The sequence below is a fragment of the Colossoma macropomum genome, unplaced genomic scaffold (assembly GCF_904425465.1).
Source record: "Colossoma macropomum unplaced genomic scaffold, Colossoma_macropomum, whole genome shotgun sequence".
NCBI lineage: Eukaryota > Metazoa > Chordata > Actinopteri > Characiformes > Serrasalmidae > Colossoma > Colossoma macropomum.
The window spans coordinates 25,424,739-25,445,773 of record NW_023494804.1 but is presented as its reverse complement, the minus strand read 5'-3'; the positions used below and the strand labels follow the sequence as shown (position 1 = coordinate 25,445,773).

General features: G+C 40.8%; 1 protein-coding gene across 5 annotated transcripts in view; it reads left to right on the top strand.

Annotated features, from left to right (window-relative positions):
- Window positions 1-20,790, top strand: part of map3k1 (mitogen-activated protein kinase kinase kinase 1, E3 ubiquitin protein ligase) — a 48,147-nt gene extending 27,357 nt beyond the window's left edge. For 4 of the 5 annotated variants that reach the window (XM_036595919.1, XM_036595922.1, XM_036595923.1 and 1 more), the window contains exons 3-20: window positions 173-397; window positions 831-1,031; window positions 1,642-1,758; window positions 1,868-2,016; window positions 2,745-2,866; window positions 4,006-4,087; window positions 6,173-6,362; window positions 7,092-7,358; window positions 9,918-10,039; window positions 10,449-10,540; window positions 10,963-11,230; window positions 11,828-13,085; window positions 13,248-13,400; window positions 14,617-14,779; window positions 15,189-15,320; window positions 16,189-16,331; window positions 17,159-17,290; window positions 18,185-20,790. In XM_036595919.1, coding sequence (XP_036451812.1) covers window positions 173-397; window positions 831-1,031; window positions 1,642-1,758; window positions 1,868-2,016; window positions 2,745-2,866; window positions 4,006-4,087; window positions 6,173-6,362; window positions 7,092-7,358; window positions 9,918-10,039; window positions 10,449-10,540; window positions 10,963-11,230; window positions 11,828-13,085; window positions 13,248-13,400; window positions 14,617-14,779; window positions 15,189-15,320; window positions 16,189-16,331; window positions 17,159-17,290; window positions 18,185-18,334 — 3,966 coding nt within the window. In that variant the 3' untranslated portion in view covers window positions 18,335-20,790. The remainder of the gene's footprint in view (window positions 1-172; window positions 398-830; window positions 1,032-1,641; window positions 1,759-1,867; window positions 2,017-2,744; window positions 2,867-4,005; window positions 4,088-6,172; window positions 6,363-7,091; window positions 7,359-9,917; window positions 10,040-10,448; window positions 10,541-10,962; window positions 11,231-11,827; window positions 13,086-13,247; window positions 13,401-14,616; window positions 14,780-15,188; window positions 15,321-16,188; window positions 16,332-17,158; window positions 17,291-18,184) is intronic. The other variant, XM_036595920.1, reaches the window with a different exon arrangement.
- The last annotated feature ends 245 nt before the right edge of the window (window positions 20,791-21,035 follow it).

Here is a 21,035-nt window from a genome sequence, read left to right as displayed (position 1 = left end):
TTTGCCTAAATCATTCCAGGTTAATTGCCATTTTGACAAGACCTATCAGATAACGATTGCTCTGGCTTTGCTAACGTTGTTTAAAAGCAGCAGTTTATGTTTGTCAGTAGAGGTCCTATGATTAGAACTTGTGGTGAAGTATGTTTGTGTGTGTGTGTGTGTCTTCTGTAAGGTGGTAAAGCCCATCCCCCTTCGGCCGGATGGAAGTGAGGCTGGTCGGCAGGGTCTTGAAGCCGGCAGCGACAGCATGAGCTCCTCTTCCTCTCTGAGCAGGGGTCGCCGCAGCCCCTCCCCTGGACCCTCCTCGTCCTCTGCTTCCTCCACCTCCTTATCCACCAAAATCGGCAGCAAACCGGAGTCTCCGGGCGTTCGCAGGAAGAGGGCATCCCCAGTCCCTGTGAGCTTCACTTACACAGTCTGTTTACAAAAAAAATTACAAAAAACGCGACTGCTCAGATGATTACTGCTTTTTGTATTTCATCTGTCATAAGAAAACCTCATGTCTCAGACATGATAAATTTAATACAATTGTGTTCCATGCATCATGAAATGTTAATGCTGTGCAAAAAAATAGCAGGCATTTTCAAATGGTCTAAGAAAATTTTAAAAAAGCAGTGTTGTCTAGCGGTTTTCTCATGACCTGTGATTTGGTTGATTCATTTCTTATCGTTTTGTTTGTAATTCATCTGTGGTATAAAAACAAGAATTACTACAGAAGAATTCTGTTTAAATAAATCTGAGTAAACACAGACACACACTCATCAGTTACAAAATAAAGAACAAATCCACTATAAGCTTGTTGCTTATGCAGATGTTTTTGGCTTTTGTAGTTTCAGAGCGGCAGGGTAACACCCCCTCGTCGAGCTCCATCACCAGATGGCTTCTCACCTTACAGCCCAGAAGAGACCAATCGCAGGGTCAATAAAGTCATGAGGGCCCGTCTCTACCTGCTCCAGCAAATAGGACCCAATTCTTTCTTGATCGGAGGAGATAGCCCTGACAACAAATATCGTGTGTTTATTGGTCCTCAGGTAAGCTTCAGCATATGAAGAGTGAAAAGCTTAAAGTGATGTCTGGGCCAAAAATCCTATTTACCCGGTTTTCCCCTTTTATGTAGTCAAATGTAGTCAATCAGCCTGGACGTTTTCGAAGTTTGCCTCTTTAGTTTTGCACTGAAACTATGATGGTAATGCAGCTACCAGGTAATCGTGGCCTATAACAGGTGTGTCAAACTCTGATCCTGGAGGGCCAGAATTCAACACTGTTTGGTGATTTATTTATTTATTTTTTTCCCCTGCTCAAACACCCATGATTCACTTCATCGGTTAGTTGCATTTGAGACCCCTGGCTTATAGCTGCTAATAGCTGTTTTAACTATGTTTTAACTGTGTGATGCACTTCTGTCCTTTTTTAGATAACATTAAAAAAAAACAGGTGAGCTGAGAGAGAGTGTGAAGATCTAGGCCCATAACCAGGCAATCCAACTTTACGTGACTCAGCACTGGAATTTGAGTTAGACCAAAAAGGGGATAATACTAATATATGTCACTATTTCTTCTTTTTCTCTGTTCCAAAATTATCAGAAGGGTCTGCGTGGACTGAAAAGTGGATAAAGTTTAACTGTGCACTTTTGTTTGGCAGACCTGCAGCTGTGGTCGAGGGGCCTTCTGCATCCATGTTCTTTTCGTCATGTTGAGAGTCTTCCAGCTGGAGTCCTCAGACCCACTGCTCTGGAGAAAGACCCTCAAAAACTTTGAGGTAAAATGTAGAATCCTGTTATATCAAGCCAAATGCCCACATTTAAAGTTACCAAAGCAAAGCCATCTCGCAGTAGTAGTTGAGTTCACGCCTTGATGTCCATGTCCAGGTGGAGAGCTTGTTTCAGAAGTACCACAATCGGCGAAGCTCACGGATCAAAGCCCCCTCTCGCAACACCATCCAGAAGTTTGTTTCCCGCCTGTCCAACTCCCACACCAACTGCACCTCCAGCTCCTCACCATCCAGCAACGAGAGCAGGTCAGTACTCAGGCCTGCTGGCACTGCTGAGCGGTGCCAGCGCAGAGCAGTGAAGATGGGTGGAGATGCATTTCCTGGGTTTAATGTTCTTTGGCAGATACTGAATGTTCTAGTTGAGACATGCAAGTCTTTTTCTGTTGTGCTATTAACTTTAGAAAGTTTCAGATGTTCTCTGCTTTTTTTATACCATAAATACCATTTTTTGCCTAAATTTGGTAAAGCTGAAGCTTTTAAAAGGTCTGATTTGTTAGAAAGGAATCTGAAATAAAATGTGTGATCTTTTGTGATGTTTAAAGGAAGTGAAATTATCATAGCCATGCATTCATGTGGAAATACTGGCTATATGTGAAATATCAAGTCTTAATTTGCAGTTTATTGAGTTTATCGAGGCCTTCACATGAGATCTGTTTAATGCAGACTTTCATTTAGCTCTTCGGGTTTCTGTTGAGCTTACCGCAATGTGCAGGCCTTCTCTATCAAGCTAAAAGTCTAAGGGAATAATATGTGCATTGTCTCAAAAATTGGAAACTGAACTGGAGGCTTTTCAGTTTTGTGGCTATAGACATCCCCTGTAGCCTGGCGCAACACACTTTCCGTTGTAGTGAAATCCTCTCAATCATCCCGATAAGCATCTAGGCCAAATCACAGCCAGCAGTCTGAGATACACTTTCAGAAGAAAAAGTGTATCTCTTAAAGCACTGCTCTGTGTGTGTATATCCCATGTGCAGTATGAAGGACGAGGAAGAGCAGATGTGTCCAATCTGTCTGCTGGACATGCTGGATGAGGAGAGTCTAACTGTGTGTGAGGAAGGATGCAGGAATAAGCTGCACCATCACTGCATGTCCATATGTGAGTACCAGCAGATATACACCCATGCAGAATGCACACACTGACTTAACTGCGGTTCACCAACACTAATCGTGAAGATGCATAATGTTCAGTTCAGTGTCGGCCTTGCTTCACCCCTTCTGATTCAGCTTAAGGATGATATGATGATTAGCCGATGATTTAGAGAATGTGTTAGTTAGGATGTATAACTTGAGTCAACACCCCTAGACTACATACAATCTGCAGACCAAGGGACGCAGAGGTGCAAATAAATATGTCTGACTGGTGTAGTGTGGACAACGACAACAACTACTTCTAATAATATGATAATATATAACCGTTCATTTGTAATTATAATAATAAAAGTTATAATACTTTTATTTATGTAGCAACTTCTGTTTAGCCCCTTTCATATGTAGTGCAGCTTAAAATCCTTTAGTGTATGGAAGCAAAACAGTGTATGGCCAACAATAAATAACATGAGAACATGTCTGTTTACTTAAAGAAAAGAGTGTTAAAATGAGCGTTAAAATGACATGCATCCTTTATAAATAAATAATCTTATTATACAACATTTACGAAATTAAATGGCTAAATTCTAGAATCATCTGGTGTTTCTGCACTTATCATACATGACTTCTCATTCTCTTGCATAGTGAGGCTTAAAAAGATAATTCCACTGATTTTTTCCAAGGTTGTGAATAATTCAGTAGTTGATATATAAACATTCAGTCATTCAGGGTGGTTTGATCTTAAATGGTTCATTGTAGAGAAATTGAGCATTTTACACCAGACCACTATTAACGACAGCCTAATGATTTTAATTATGTATGAATTTTGGAAAAAAAACTTGGAATTCACCCTTTTAGGAATAATGTTTAAAGACTTCTTGTATCTATCCCTGACTCCTCACAGTTGACTGAGTCTGTCCCTCTTGCCATCTCATTACAGGCAGCTTCACTACAGTAGGCACAGCTCATCAAAAACTAAATCGGTTTGTGCCAACGCTTGGCCTTAATTTTAAAAGGCTGTCTAATTGGTTCAGTCCTCTTCCGAGGCTGGATGTCCACTGACAGCCTCTCAGGAGCTATCTCCTCCTGGACGATTGATGTGGAATTAAGCCCATCTCTCTCTCCATTTTTTTTTTTTTTGTTTTTCAGGGGCAGAAGAATGTCGAAGAAACCATGAACCCTTAATCTGCCCTCTGTGTAGGGCCAAGTGGAAGTCCCATGACTTTTACAGGTAAAAACACTCTAAACATGTTCTTTTAAAAGTAGCCTTTTGTGTAAGCTGCCCTGCAAATTCATTTGTTTTCGAGGGAGACGATTCTTACTGGGTGCCATAGGTTCCCTTGAACAATAACAGTTGTGGATTATGGGTAATTTCCTAATAATATAACCTCTTCGAAAGGGTGTACCAGGAATACAAGCTATTGTTCAGTTTGTGTGCTGTCACGGACTGCAGCGTTTCCAGTCTGTGCTGGAGGAAGCACCTGCACATGGCTGGGGTGAAAGGGCTTGCATAGTACGAGGTGAAGCTCAGAGATAAGACAATCAGATGTGGTTCAGGAAACGAGGCAGAAGCCTCCTGTGCGTTCGGAGCTGCAGCGGACGGCTACGCGTAGACACAGGAAGAAAAAGGGGCCTGTGGAAAAACAAGCAAACGGAAAGCTTTGATAGCCCCCTCTGCCACTGTGGGCTGGAGCATTGTGCCAGGCCGTTCACATCAGGCCTAATATGACCCAACAGCCCAGACCACAGTGGGAGCTCAAGAATGCTACTGTCAACAGGCCCAAATTAGACCTCTAGACCACTAACGCTAGCTTAATTCAGCCAGCAGGCAGAAGTGGCACTAAAACCTTTGTTGATATGTGAATGTGCCCTATGTTCAATACACAATGTCACTACAAAGGATCAGATGGTGAAATGATTTAAATTGTCTTTTGTTAATCAAAGGAGGCCTCAACTCTGAATACCTTGAACTGCAAACTTGTTATTCAGTAACTTCTATAAATCGTTTGGTAGCTCTTATTATACTAATTCAAGTTATGAACACTCGAAAATAGAGGTTCCTGATTGGATGTATCTTGCATATCTCGTTCACATAAATGAGGCATTACGTCTTTTTCAGTGTACTTCTAAGAACAATTAATTGAAGTGTTGATCCGCGTACAGGTGGAGGACCAAAAAACCAAAACAATGTCCAAATAAATGAGAGAGTGTTTTTTTTAATTTAAAGTACTTTGGATTTGCTTTGTTCTTTCTTAGAAGAGGGTGATGAGGTTGGAGAGGGTGGGAGATGTTTAGATGCTGTGTGTTGGGGCATCAGCAAGTTGGAATTCACTGTGCTAGATCTTCTCTCAGTGGTTAGGTGAGCTAGACAGGCCGGCACCCCCTGTGTTTTGTGTGTCTGCCCAGGCCTGAAATGCTAGGAGCTAGCTGGGTTCACAGTGACTTCTACCCCCCAAGACATGAATACAGCTCCGATGTGGGATTCTCCCCACACAAAAAGGCCTGAAACCGAACCCTGTTGTTTTTCTCCTGGAAACAGCAATTAGTCTAATTTTGCTGAATAAATTTAATCTCCAGATGGCACTTTTCCTCTCTTAATACCAAGCAGGTTGTGTTGCCTGGGTAATATATGTGGAGTATTTGGTAATTCAACAGCAGCAGTTTCCTTGTGTAGCATATTACTAAATGTTAACCTCATACTTTCTTGATTGAATGACTATATAGCAACATTATCCAGTCTCTGTTTGTAAGCTTAACTATCCAGTAAAGTTGTATTTTCCCTTCTAGCAAAGTTCAACTGCAAAGATAGAGGTGAAACTCAACAGGTGCTGTTATACTGGTCATACATCCATGATAAATTAGTGCTTTTGGCTAGTTAGTAGTTCTTTGACCAGTTACAGTTTTTGATAGATTAAACATCGTGGTATTTGGCATCATCTGGCTTTATAGTTCATAAAAAAACTGTCCAAATCTATTAAAATATCTTTTTCCAATGATGTTCTAGTCAATGATTAGAGATTTTGATAGTGTGAGCAGGATCCATCTTCAGAACAAAAATATTGCTTGCATTTCTGTTTCCTTCATGTATTTACTAGGTGAAGTAAGAGAACTGTTCTATTAGCTGTAGTGTTAGATTGTTTAGATTTCTTTTTCTCTAGTTCCTGTAGAATCTACACCACCAATTTGCTGTTTTTCTTCCTTGATATACTGTGTGTACTGTGATGGCCTGTTTTTAAGTTTTTCAGTTTTGCAACTGAAAATTCCTGTTTTAAACCATCCACAGTGTGCAGTAAAACTCTTATGTCTTTGTTTCCAGTCATGAACCAGCATCTACAGTGGAGAGCTCCACAAGTCGCTCCCAAAGCCAGGTAACTTCATCCACCGCTTCCTCATCCCCCCACGCTGAAGGCCAGAGAGCAGCCCATGAGGGAGATTTCTCCCTGCCCCACTATGGAGTGCAGCAGATCCCTCAGTCATACAAAGAGCTGGCTGAGCCTTGGATCAAGGTGAGCTGAAAGTTGAGAATTGCTTCACCTTAGGAGATCCAGAGCTTTAAGAGGCATTTTTTTTTTGGTTTTTACATTTTTAATGCTGACGTATAATTTCAGTTATTGCCATTATTATGGTGAATAACATAGTTTTATCTTGCTGTTATGAGTATGTCAGCATGTCTCTGTCAAGAACAGCTTTTCTTCCCTCGTTTGGTCCTCACATTGAGAATTTACACTATTGTAGCATGTACAACCAGAGTTTGTTTCTCTCTCTTATTTTTGTTCTATATATTTCTCAAATTTACTTTGTAAGATACTTTGTAAGCTGGATTGATTTTACCTGGGGAGGTGATATAATTGAAGTGATTACTGTCAAGATCTGTAATTCTAATCCAATGAACTTCTGTAATTGCCTAACCCAGATGTTCCCTCAGTAATAGTAGTCTAGCTTAAATTGAGCTTGCGCTAATGGAAAAACAAAGCCTGCTAATAGGTACAGTTGTTTGTTGATGATGATGATGATGATGATGATATTGTTGATTTTGTTGAGTATGGTGCCAGTCAGGTAATTGTGACTGGGTTATAACCTTTCAAAATTTAGGGGAATTGCACAGCTTATATGAAATGGCCCATCAAATTTCTTAAAATTTGCATTATAGAACCTCCTCTGGTAAAAGTGGTCCATTTCAAATAGTCCTAAAGTGTGTCAATCCATGTTTGATGTATAATGACCTCCCTACTCAGGTGTTTGGTATGGAGCTGGTGGGGTGTCTCTTCTCTCGAAACTGGAATATCAGAGAGATGGCCTTGAGACGGCTATCGCATGACGTGAGCGGCGCTCTGCTGCTGGCCAATGGTGAGCGCTCAATGGCAAGCGGAGGTGCTGGAGCAGGGGCGGGGCTTGGAGCAGCAGGAAGTGAGATCTCAGGGGATGTGGTGGTTGAATCCTGCTGCAGTGTGCTCTCCATGGTCTGTGCAGACCCTGTCTACAAAGTCTACGTGGCTGCATTGGTAAGACATCGTCCCAAGTATTTTTAGTTATACCCCATTATTGTCCCTACAACAGTCAGTCGGTAAGCACAGAGGTCTTGATGAGTCCATTTCTAATGCCACATGCTTTTAAGTCAGGAAAAATAAATAAGATCAGTAATAGAGTATTTCAAACAAGATACACAGCCCATATTCCTCTAAAGCCAGATGTCGGAGACCAGTACTTAGTCTTGGTCAGTACTACGTCCGGTGCACAGTAGCATTGCTAGCGCTGAACTCGCTGAACTTGGCTTGTCGCTTAGTAGGAGTGGGCAACATGATGAAATTATGTTGTCATCATGATAAACTGCATCACAACAAGCTTTTCTGAGTGGATATTATCAGTACTTGACCTACTGCAAGTTTTAATTAAAGAGATTCAACAGTAGGTCCAAAAAGGTGAAGCCATCTAAGGTTTTATGATGCGTATCATGTATTATAAAAGTAATTTCAAGTATGACAATTTTGCCCTATTGCCCCACCCTCCCCTTTTGCTTAGTGCTCCGCACTGAGATTTGCTGTCGTTCATCTAAGCGGATCAGTCTGTGCCTTACCGTCATATTTTGCTCAGTTTCAGTGCTTTCTTGGGCTTCATAACGTTAGCTTCGAGCGCTCATTCAACCCCTTTATCAGATGCATGTGGAGCCTTCACACGATCACTACCCTGCATCACATGCGTTTCACCATGCATCATCACATGAAATGGTCACAAGTATGGCAGCTTATTTATTCTCATGACCATAAAGACAGCAGGCTTTTTACCACAATAGCAGGAAGTTGCACAACTCCAGGCCAGCTCATGTGCTCAAATGTTATGGGATGTCTGAGAAGTCCAGGTCAGGTTAGGATGACCTGGAGTGTAAAGCTTTTGTGTAGCCTCAGTGAGTGATGGGTACTTTTAGGCCACTTACTTAGTCACTTGTTTTTTTTTTTTTGTTTTTTATTTATTTATTTACTTATTTTTATTTTCTTCTTTTCTTTCTTATTTTTATTTTTTTCTTTCCTCTAATGCTCCCCAGACAAACAAAAGCAATACTGTGATTTATTGACAAATACACACCCAAAATATCCTCTTGAGGTTCATGGTTTTCTTTGATTTTTCTTTGATGGTCCACTAGGGCTTCGCGTTTATTTATTTTTGCTAATCGCAAACTTTTTTGGGAGCTTCTTGAGTATAACATTTTATAGTTTGGTTTTCCTTTCATTGACTTTTGTTTGAGGTTATCAGAGTAGTGCCAAAGTTCGATGGGACAACAAACCACGTTGGCTAGTTTTAAAGTTCACTTCAAACCAGGAAGTCTGAAAAGCTGCAGGGATCTTCAGGCTGGGGCTGAAAGAAAAGGTTTCTTTTTTCCACTCTTAACCTATTTCTGCTTCTTGTAAGGAACAATAGCTCTTGGTGGCTGTTTTCATGGCAGACTTCTGGGAGTTTGACATTTCCCTGAGGCTCTTTGCTCCAGCAAGCCGCAATTTTATGAAAACAAGAAAAGTTCTGTCCTCTTGGGGGTTTTCCAGCATATTTAGCGCAGTCGGATTTTGCTGTGTTCTTCTGACAAAGAAAGAGGAGAACGGAGTCCGTAGACTAAAAATACCATGAGCACTTGTGTTCAAGGGAAGGCCAGCAGCATTTGTGTCAAATCTCTGCTTTAGGAAAGCTTTATCGTTCCGTGAAGACTATTTTTCTTTGTAATGGTGGTGTTTGTATTGGGTGAAAACACTGTCTGCGGACTTAAAGTACTGGAAAGGACTGTTAGGCCGTTAACTGTGTTTGGATATCTACTTAGAGTTTTTTGCTGAGCAGTGAGTGTTCGCCCTTTTTCCTTTTCTTTTCTTCATCTTTCATAGCCTGGGGAAGGTGTAGGCGGCAAAGTGTATTTGTGTTTGTGGAGCTGGAGTGAGAAGGAGAATCAGAGCCTATCAGTGCTGGGCAACGTTCCAGTGCAATGCACTATCAGTCACCACTCCCCAGTTTTCTCTGGGAGTTAGGGTCAGGGTGAACTGTTTCTCACACTCACATAGACTATATTACTCTGTTAACGTGTTGAGTTCTTGCTGCAGATCCCAGCGTCCTTGTTGTCACAAGAATAGTCAGGCAAGGTCAAAAGTTCATGGCCATCTGTTTGGCCCTGTGACCCTGCATTACATACATACATCATTCAAACAGACACAGCTAGGCATATTTAATAGTTCTTTATGTGACTATCAACTCCAGGTAAAAGGAATAATAATAACCAAACATGCTATCTTGGCTAAAAACAAATGGAGGCCAATGGCCACCAATTAGCATGCCCCTTTTGGAAGATGCTTTTCATTCATTCTTTGCAACACTAGCTTTTTTTTGACTGAACTATTCCTGTATAACTACATATGCCAACAATTACTATTTCACCAACATCTCCTTTACTAATTTCAATGTATATAAAAAGTTTGTTTAATGTCGATGTCATAGTTGTGCAGGTCAGTCTCGATTATGGAGACATATTAAGAACAGATTGTGTATAGTAAAGCATTTCTTATTCTGTGTGTCTGCCCTTTGTACAGAAAACACTGCGGGCCATGCTGGTCTACACGCCATGCCACTCTCTGTCGGAGCGCAGTCGCCTCCAGCAGCTGCTCCGGCCTGTTGTGGAGACCATCTTGGTCAAATGTGCCGATGCCAACAGGTAGTGCAGCCTCAATGAAAATTGTGTTGATTTAGAGCAGGGTGTCTAATCTTGTCTGCGAAGGGCCAGGTCTTCATTCCAAACAAGCAGCTCACGCTTGCTTCCACTTGTTTAATCAGTCAGTCTCAGCATTTAAACACCTGATCAAGTGCTTTGTTACAACAAAAACCTGCAGCCACACAGGCCCTTTGCAGACAAACTGGACAGCCCTGGTTTAGAGCATTTGCAGGCTTCACTAAAAGTAAATTCCTGCCACCTAGTGGCAAGTCATTGTAATTGCTCACTGAATTTTTTTGGCATGTATTTAAAAGAATTATATTCACAGATATTCACAATATGTTCATAAATGTAAATAATCTTCTCAGTTTTGCATGTTGGAACTAAATCAAGATTCTTTGTGTGTTTGCAGTCGCACCAGCCAGCTATCTGTGTCCACACTTCTGGAGCTCTGTAAAGGGCAGATAGGAGAGCTGGCTGTTGGCAGAGAGATTCTTAAAGCAGGTATTAAAATATGTCCTCAATAACTAATAAACAGATTTCTGTAATTAACTAATTCTAGAGCAGATTATGATTTGCACAAGGCTAATTACTTATGTCCTGACAACATACAAATACATACTACCTTTTTAAATGCTGCAGACTTTTTCTTAAGACATATTATTCAGTAACTTCTATAAGGTATTGGTTTTATAGTAGTTACCAAATAGTGATTTATGTAGTTATGATGGTTAGGGAACTAAAATGTTGACTAACATACATAAAATTGCAATTTCAATGAGTTACATTAAGGTGTTTAGTTCTATTTTGTACATAATCATTGCTTATATTGATTTGTTTTTTTTCATGTTTTATTCTGAGATTTTAATGGCGAGTCATTATAAAATGTTTTTTTTTCTTCTTCTTCTTCCTCTGTGTTGGCTCAGGATCCATTGGTATAGGTGGGGTGGACTATGTGCTGAATTGTATCCTGGGCTCGCAGACCGAGGCCAATAACTGGCAGGCTCTGCTGGGCCGCCTCTGTCTAATCGACAGACTGCTGCTGGAGTTCCCAGCCGAATTCTACCCTCATATTGTCTCAGCATCAGACTGTGGACAGCCCCAGAATCAGGTGGAGAGGTACAGGACTTCCCCATCTAAATATCAACATCTGTCTGTTCTGATGGATACAGCATTAAGGTGCCCTGTTACAATGTGAGCACAAATCACAAAGAAATCTATCATTGATGGGGCCTCTGCATGTTATGAAAACCTAGTAGGAAATAGAAGCGAACTGATAGAAGAAAACTGAAGTCTTCTTAAAACATACAGTAGTATACAACAGTGTGAACATTCCTGGTCAAATGACATATTTTATTGATTTGCTAAGTGAAAATAAGTAAACACATCCTCTCCAAAGAACTAAATTATGGCATTTTCACATTTATTTGCTAAGTTTGATATATCGTTTAAAAAAACAAACAAAAAGAAAAATCCTAATATATTAATGTGCCAGTGCTTTTGCACAGGTCACTTCTTTTACATTCTTTTGGTATACTTTTGGTAGGCCTGGTCCTGCTGCATTGCACACTTAAGTGTTTTTCTTGCTGTAACATACCCACTTCCACTCTGGAATGGCTAGGTAATTAACTGATGTTAGAGCAGGGAAAACAGAAAAATATGCAGAGGTACTCCAGAAACCAATACCATAGGTGATATTGAATTTTCCTGTTTACTTGAAGTTTGCAGTTGTTTTTAAAGCTTGCTGACCCATATGATGTGACCCTGCTTATGATTTCATATATATTCCAGGTACCAGAAGCTGCTGCCTCTGCTGAGCTTTGCGCTGCAGTCCATCGATAACTCTCACTCCATGGTGGGGAAGCTCTCTCGTCGTGTATTCCTAAGCGCCGCCAGAATGGTGGCCCGCGTGCCTCACATCTTTGTCAAATTGCTGGACATGCTGAGCGTCACCAGCTCCACCCACTATGCCCGTATGCGCCGCCGTCTGCTGGCCATTGCGGAGGAGATGGACATTCTGGAAGCTATCCACCTAGGCCTGGAGGATGTGCAGATGGCTTCTGGCCAGCACCAGCACTGTGAGGCCTTTCTGGAACCTTCAGCACCTCACAACTCACCCATTTCCACAGAGAGAAACTCACCCACACTTGGGCTGCAGCACCCTGGCACGACAGGGCGAGTAGGTGTGGCCGGTGCCAAACCTGCAGATGAAATCGCAGAGAGGCTAGCAGCTATGACTACTACCACCAGCCATGCTGACCAACCAAAGCCACCAGTCCAGCTCCGCTCTAGACCCGTGAGCCAGTGTCTTAATTCGCCCTCCTCCAGCCAAGCACCCACCTTGCCCTCTCCTTCCACGTCCCATGCCCCAGCTTTCCCACCAGACAACCCCAAAGCCCGGCCACAAAGTTTTGTTCTTGGCAAGTTCACACAATCTTCCCCTGGTGCCCAGCGCAAGTTCCCTATACAGAAGGGAGCTGGTGGGGCCAGTAAGGACCTAGAAAAGTTACCTTCACCCGTGTTCTCCCAAGCAAGGCCACTGCCATCCACTCAGATCCACCGCCCCAGACCCTCTAGACCCTCCCCTTCCACCTCTTCTGATGGCACTAAAGCACTGTGCCTTGGAGCCAAGAGCAATATGAAGCTTGAGCTTCAGGACCACCAGTCAGCAGACAGTCCTGGTTCTGTGTTCATCCCCAGTGATGATGCAGTCTTCACACCCGTGGAAGAGAAGTTCCGTGGCCTAGACGCTTCAGCTGAGCTCAACTCTAGCATGGAGGATCTTCTGGAAGCTTCCATGCCAGCAGCGGACAGCACCGTGACCTTCCAGTCAGAGGTGGCTGTGCTGTCTCCTGAGCAGCCTGGCACCAGTGATGACACCTACAATGAAGACATGACTCAGAACCAGAAGTGCAAGGAGAAGATGGAAGCTGAGGAGGAGGAGGCACTGGCCGTAGTCATGGCAATGTCTGAGTCTCAAGATGCCCTGCCCGTCATCCCACAGCTGCAGGTGGACAAGGGAGAGGACGTCATCATCATTCAGGTGGATGTGAGTGCACAGAGGATATTTTTAATTTAGCCATACATCATTAAAGAATGACACAGTTTGATTCTGTGACTAAATAAATGCAAGTTTAGTGCCATAATCTGTTTTGGGTAGAGATACATGTGCTTCCAGATGATCATTAACATTACCTATCCATCCTCTCAGACCCCAGAGACACTACCTGGTCATACCAAAGCGAAACAACCCTACCGTGAGGGTCTGGAGTGGCTAAAAGGTCAGCAAATCGGCCTGGGAGCATTCTCCTCCTGCTACCAGGCACAGGACGTTGGCACTGGAACACTGATGGCTGTGAAACAGGTGTGTGGGTACATGCTCGCGATGAGAGATATGTACATGCCATGAATAAAGCATGTGATGAGAGCATTCACCTTTAGCAGAATGACAGGGAAAACACAAGTTAATAATATTTACAATACTTTTAAGCACCTGAGAAGATAATACTTACAAAGCTGTTTAACTGTTTTTGAAAACACTAAAATTAAAATAAATACAAATAGTATCAATACAGTAAGTAGTGATTTTAATGTATTTCAGTGTGTTTTGTTTCACCATTTTCAAACCTCTTCTCAAGAAAGCCTAACATTATTTGTAGTTACCATCTAATACCTAGTTTGACTGATCAGTCCTTCTTTAAATTGAATCATGTGTGCTGGGGGTGCATTTGAACGAATCTGTGTGACTGTTTACGGCATCATGGAGAAATCTGGAACCTTATTTTCAAACCAGCTCACAACATCTCAACGCTTCTTTCAAAAATAAGAATTTTTTGTTGATTTTACTGTATTTATGTTTATTCTAGTTATATAGAGTTTTTACTGGCAAAAACACTTACAAATTAGATAACTGTGAACAATTTACATAAATGCCTAAAACCTTTGCCTGGTACTATAAAGATGTTGAGTATTTATTATACACTGTATGGACTTTAAAAGAAATTTTTAAAAGAAATGTTAAGATATTTCTTTTTTAATTGAATTTGGAGCTCAACCTTAGATGTGATACAAGGAAGTGACTCAAGAAATGGGGTAATGGGCAACTCCATTATGGTGGCGTAATCATATCTGTATTGGCCCATACTGGCTTAAGAAATGTGCCACAATACAGTTCTTTTTGTTTTACGTACTGTGCTGCAATAAATCTAATTAAACAGGTCAGCTAATAAAACATGCTGTCTTTGGAATGAAACATACAGTGGTCAAGTACTGACGATGTACACTGTGCTCAGAAAAACATATGGTCATCGTTTATCACGGTATTACATTACCAACCCCTAAGCCCAGATTCACCGTTGCCTAAACTATGCCTGAGGGAAGTATTCACACACTAGTGTAATATAGACATTAATAATGTTTTACCCTTAGAAAAAAAGACATTTCAAAATTCATGCAGTTGAAACGCAACATTCAGGTTGTCACGTGTAAACTCCCCTATGGTTCATATCCAGCTTAGGAATTTTGTTCAGCAAAAGAATGTATAGGCTCTTGCATTGACTTCCTGTGTTGTGACCTCCTAGGTGACGTATGTGCGGAATACCTCCTCAGAGCAGGAGGAGGTGGTGGAAGCTCTGCGGGAGGAGATCCGGATGATGGGTCATCTCAACCACCCCAACATCATCCGCATGCTGGGTGCAACGTGTGAGAAGAACAATTACAACCTGTTTGTGGAGTGGATGGCAGGTAGGCTCTAGTTTGGGAGATCTGTAGACCAATATACACTGTAACTGATCTGGAGAGTTTTAGTGGAATACAGTTAGTTCATTATGAAGACAATGAATAGATTAACCACATGTAAAATCAGAGAAAACAAACTGCACAGCCTAGTCCTTCCTAGCCTGCTCTGAAGTTTCACTGGAAAATGTGTGCAAATTGATCTGAAACCAATGGAGCGATTCTCACAACAGAAAATCAAACACATTTTGATTGTTCAGTAGATGATCCATTTTCCCTTCAGTTTCCTCTTTGGCAGAGCCTGGCAGCCCTCACAGTTCTCATAAAATTCTTTGATGTTTTTATTATGGAATCTCTTCTGTGTTCTGGAACCTTCCATCACGGTCTAAAACAGTCACCTTCCTCCATTTCCTCCCAGGTGGCTCCGTATCTCATCTCCTGAACAAGTATGGGGCCTTTAAGGAAGGCGTGATTATCAACTACACAGAGCAGCTACTCAGAGGCCTGGCCTACCTCCATGAGAACCAGATCATCCACCGTGACATCAAAGGTGAGCTACACACTTCCACATGAAGGCTCTGTTAAAGGAGAACTCCACACATTGTTTTTGGTTCAGACATCTGGCAGCATATATGTAACCACTTCATGTAACAGCTTTCTGTGAGCAAACCTTTTGGGGCATTAAACGCATTAGACGTCTTTGTTTCTATCACCACTACTGTGAACAGTTCTGGCTCTTAAGTTTTTGTAAACCGGAGCATTTCACATAAAACCACTCTGAATGGCTCAGCATAACAATTTATGTAGAAATTCTTAAACATTTCTGGAATTTCCCTGTTAATGTACACACATTTCTACAGCACCTTCTAAGACAGAGGATTAGACATCGTGAACCTTCCTCACTCTTCAATCCTGGTCCTCTGTCTGTAGTTTAGAAGGAGATGTTATAAAGATGTGAAAAACAAGTATAGATGGTAAAACGTTCTCTTTCAGTCTTCCTTTGCATATATGTATCTGTGCATAATCCTTATGGGGTTATACCTCAATGCTGGGAGACGTGATTTCTCAGTGAGCCAAATAGACCTATTTTCCAATAGGATGTTAGGAATCTGGGGGATCATACTAATGTTGGGCTTAAATGACCCTTTTTGCTAATTGAATGAGAGATCTTGCTGTGTAAAATAAGTAAGTTGAAGCTCTTGTAGTTTAACTGCTTTAAAAAAAAACAAAAAAAAACTGCTTTAGATTAAAGCAGCTGCTAAAGAATAAAATACAATTTCATTTATTAATTCAATAATCTATCTTTTATTGTGTACTACTTAAGTGGTAGCTTGTTAATCCTTTGCAGTATACCATACCAGTGTCTTATTTTGTGAAATTTTTTTTTTTTTTTGATGGCTTTCCCTCTCTTTGATTAGGTGCCAACCTGCTGATTGACAGCACAGGCCAGAGGCTGCGGATAGCTGACTTTGGCGCGGCAGCCAGGCTGGCCTCCAAGGGCACGGGTGCAGGCGAGTTCCAGGGCCAGCTCCTGGGAACCATCGCCTTCATGGCCCCCGAAGTAAGACCAAGTGGCAAAACAGGCATATCGAAGCACCAGCATGCTTCATTAATGCAAGGCCACCAACTCAAAACATGGCCCCTGCCTTCTCCAAATTAACTCGCTTATCTCAATTCAGACCAAACCTCCATATACAATGTTATTTCGTCCTGGTTAATTTGCTTTTGTGAAGAGAGTGCCCACAGAGGTGCAGTCCTTGCCTTGCCTTTTAACTCCGGGCATTTAAATGTCAATGGCCTCCAACAAAGCTGTGGCCAAGTCCAGTGACCACTCTGTGTGGCATTCAGAGTCACGTGGGTTGCTGGAGAAACTGGCCAAAGTGGATTTAGATCTCTCACTAACTCCAAATGAAAGAAAATTGTAATCCTTTTGAGGCAGTCACAATGGCCTGGCCCCTTAATGCCTTGTTATCATTGTGGGCCCAAACCTTGTTTAATTAGGAGGCAGTTCAGCAGGCCTTGCCTCCTCCCTGGCACTGAGCTTCATTACTGAAGCCTCTTCATGCTGAACAGCCCCCCCTTTTCTCCTTTTCTTCTCCGTGCAAGCGCTAAATAATAAACACATTCTTAGAAGTTTGATCTTTGGAAGTTCTTGAAGGAGATGAATGAAAAGACTCTAATTGCAGTGGTCAGAACCACTGGGGCTATGGAAATTTTGAAGCTACCATTTTGCTTTCAACAGAGAAATGCTGAGTTCCTTGAAGTTGGGCAGTAGCAACATTTCCAAATTTCAGTATTACACTCAGTGCCAAGATTCTGAATTAGTGGGTCTGGTGATAATGGCTGATGGTGTAGGCTGCATGGTAATGGAGTGTTGTGCTCCTGCAGGTGCTGAGAGGGCAGCAATATGGCCGTAGCTGTGACGTTTGGAGTGTGGGCTGTGCCATCATTGAGATGTCTTGTGCAAAGCCCCCTTGGAATGCTGAAAAACACTCCAACCACCTGGCCCTCATCTTCAAGGTCAGTAACATGGCAGACACATATATTTGGACATTATGCTTCCCTTCTACATCTTACGTTTTCTGCTCTATCACAACGGGGGGTATTGTGAGGCTCTGACAAATATAAACAGAGTTTCCACACATCCTGGAGAACCTGGAAAATTACAGACTAGTTTTTCAGTCAGGGAAATACCTGGAGCTACCTCAGTATGACATTCATCTTACTACACTGTACTTAACGTGACTGAAACATTAGTCAGCAGAAAAATCTCGCATTTTAGTGTGTTTTGTAGAGGATGTGTCAACAAAACGTCAACAAAACATTTCACTTGGGTGTTAACACTTTTGCATATGACTTAAGTCATGTATTTTGTCCTATGAAAGTCTTGGGAAATTGTTTCCTAAAATGAGTGGGAAGCATGATCACCTTTCACTGTGTTGTGAAGATGAGGAAACCTGAAATAAGCTTTCTAAAGCAAAGTATGTTTATTCCTACAGTATAATAATTCTCAAAACAGTCTATTACAGTCATTTTGCTGTATTATTTTAATGTAAAAGTAAAAATTAATCACATAATTATGTAAATAATTGTATTTGCATTTGATTTTTGCTCTGTGTTTACAGGTTCCTGTCTATATTTCTGACTTTTTCTATTTGCTACATTGATTAGATCTGGATGTACAACAAAAAAATTCAAATCAAAATAAAATATTTTCTCTTTTACTTACAAAAACAAAAGTGGTAGCAGTTAAAAGTTGACAATCCACACTTTTGACAGAATTTCTCCACTTGGTTCAGTGAGCTAAGAGAGAGAAATGATTTCATATGAAAATGCATCTTTCTTTTGTTATTACCAGGGTTATTCCCTGTCAAATTGCCTATGTAGTAACCTAGATATTATGCTCACCCTCAGATTGCCAGTGCCACCACAGCACCCACCATCCCCCCGCACCTGTCCCCAGGCCTGAGGGACGTCACCCTGCGCTGCCTGGAACTACAGCCTGCTGACCGGCCCCCTTCCAGGGAGCTGCTCAAACACCCCATCTTCCGCCTCAGCTGGTAACCCCATGCAACCCCGCCAACGTAATACTACTACTATTACTATTACTACTGAAGGGCCTGTGTGGCCTGTACCCCCTCACTGCTGTCATCTCCTCAGCACTAGCACTAGCTCAGCCACACACATACTCTCACAGTGGGGTCCTTACTGCTGTAGCCTCAGCACATGATGCAAGAACAGCCCACCGTAAGCCTCCTCTACCCTGCGAGTGCCTTTACGACAGTGCCATGTCCCAATACGACAATGCCATGTTCATTATATTCTGTTTCTGTCAAGGCGAGTCCCTGTGCTAGGTGGTGAACTCTTCTTCTTGCACTTTTATGTTGATAATTTCCATCACAGAAAGGTGCTGAAGAGCTTTTAGCGTCAAACTTTTTGTAAGCAGTCATTTCAGTTGGTTTAAGATTCCAGACGTTTGAGAACAAGAGTTTAAAGGTTCAAAGTAATGATGTCTGTTATTAACTGGTATGTTTTTTTTTTGTTTGTTTGTTTTTTTTTTCACTTTTAAGTGACTTTGTATTTGTGCATTTTACTGTTGGGCCATCATGTTTTTCCATACAATGTACAACACCATGAACGGGTTTCAGGGAAAGGTAATTTTGAAACTTGGCTAGTTCAGCTAGCATAATGCTGAATGTGAATGATTATAATGCCGGTATTTGTCTAAATGTTTTTATTTTCTCCAAATCTCAATGGAAATCCCATGTGTAAATGTATAATTTTTACATATTGAGGAGTTAAGGATACATTTTTTTAGCTTTCTGCGTTTAACTTTGATTCAGTTTTGGGATCTCCGTTAAAGCGGTCATAAAGGCTTTAAAGGAAAGTTTCAAAACGACGTCCCAGTTGAACACCCTCACTGATCTCTTAACTCGTGATGTTACTTTAAAGAAAAGTCATTTTGCGGTTCGTTTTTTTTTTTTGCCTTTTCTGTTGGACATTATCAGTATGAGCCTTCAGCTAAAGCTGTCATTTTATTAAGAAACATCTTTTGACTATTTTTTTCCTCATCAGCCGTGTTCTTGGTGCTTGTTCAGTCATCATGCTAATTATCTGATTTATGTTTTTGGTTTTATTTAATTCAGTGGTTCTTAAAGAAAATCTCCAGTACGTGTTTTGAAAGGATCAGTGTCCACCTGAGCATTTCTGGTTCCATCTCATGGTGTTCTTTTTCTTTGTAATGAATTTGAATGCTGTTGAACATTTTGGTGGAGGGATATTACTGAGCTTATGCCTTTCCTTCTCATAAATGTTGTTATATTTGGAAGTAAATCTGCTCCTTTCTTTTGGAGTAGAAATGTTGAGCATGTTAATCGTATGAACTGTAACTCTTCAAGTGTTGGTGTTGTAGTTGTAGTCAAAGGATGATGAGGATCATTTTTGAAAAATCCAAAACATTTGCAAAATATGCATTACAGTGCTAATGTCAGAACTCCCTTCACTCGGTTCGAGTGAAGTGACCTCGAGAATTTGTGACAATTTAAAGATTATTTTTAAAAGAGAAATGAAACTTTATTTAATGCGAGTCCTATTTTCATGTGGAGTACAAGCTGATCAAGCTTGAAGAGTTAAGATGTAAATATATATGAATTTTTTGGTAGCTAAATTTATTTTACTTGACTCCTGTATTTTTATACCACACTTTTTTTTCCACAAATACATATTTTTGTTCCTGCTTTGGATTTATTTGACTTTTATCTTTCTTTTCAATGTCTTTATAAAAGCTTTAAAGTTATGCACTCTTTGTCTTTTTATATACTGGAAAAAATCAGTTTCAGTCAAATTCATAAAAGCTAATCAGTATTACTTAAATATGTCATGCCTGTAATTCGAACTTGAGGTTCTTCAGTTTTCTTCCTTCTGTTCTGTATTTTATTTTATGCTTTTCATTGTAATCATTTGCCCTTTTTTGGATCAGAGCTGGACTGAAAGTGTGTGAAATAATGCTGTTTCTTGTAACTTGGTACTCTCCACCCCCCCCCACCCCACCCCCCTTCTCTTACTCCTGTTCCTCCTTCTCCTCCTCCACCTCCTCCTTGTTTTTGTGTTGTTTTTTTTCCTTTGGTTAAAATAAGTCTATTGCTGTTTTATTCCAGTCTCTACTACCTCAGGTGTCCTATAGAGTTTCCTCTACCAAAGTTCACTTTCTCAATATATAATTATATATATAAATATATATTCTTTTTGACTGTTATTTGTTTTTTTTTTTATCTCTTTTTCAAAGATTTCCAGGGCTTAAGGGCTAACTTGTATTAGCACCTTTTTATTGTGCAAATAAACTCATGAAATCTCTGGGTTAAGAAAAAAATGAAAATTGGCTTAAGCTGTATCTTTTAATCTTAAGTATATTGAAATGTTTTAATTATTAAAGTTTTTACCCCAATTGAAGCATTTTATAACAAATTTGACTTATTTTGGTGTTCGTCTTTTAGTAAATAAAAAACGGGAAAATGGTTTCATTCCTCTTGTATGCTCACGTTATTTCATTGTCTTGTCCCTTTGGCAGGTTGTTGTGCATTTCTACTTAACTTGCTGGCAAAGCAATCAGCAGCACTGAGTTGATGTAAAAGGGGAAGGGCATTGAAGTCACCACCACTGTAAAGAAATCTCTTTAAACTTCTCGGTAATGAAAAAGTCATTAAACTTCTCAGTAATGAACCATTTCACATCAAACCACTCTAAATGACTGTCTACATCTGAAAAA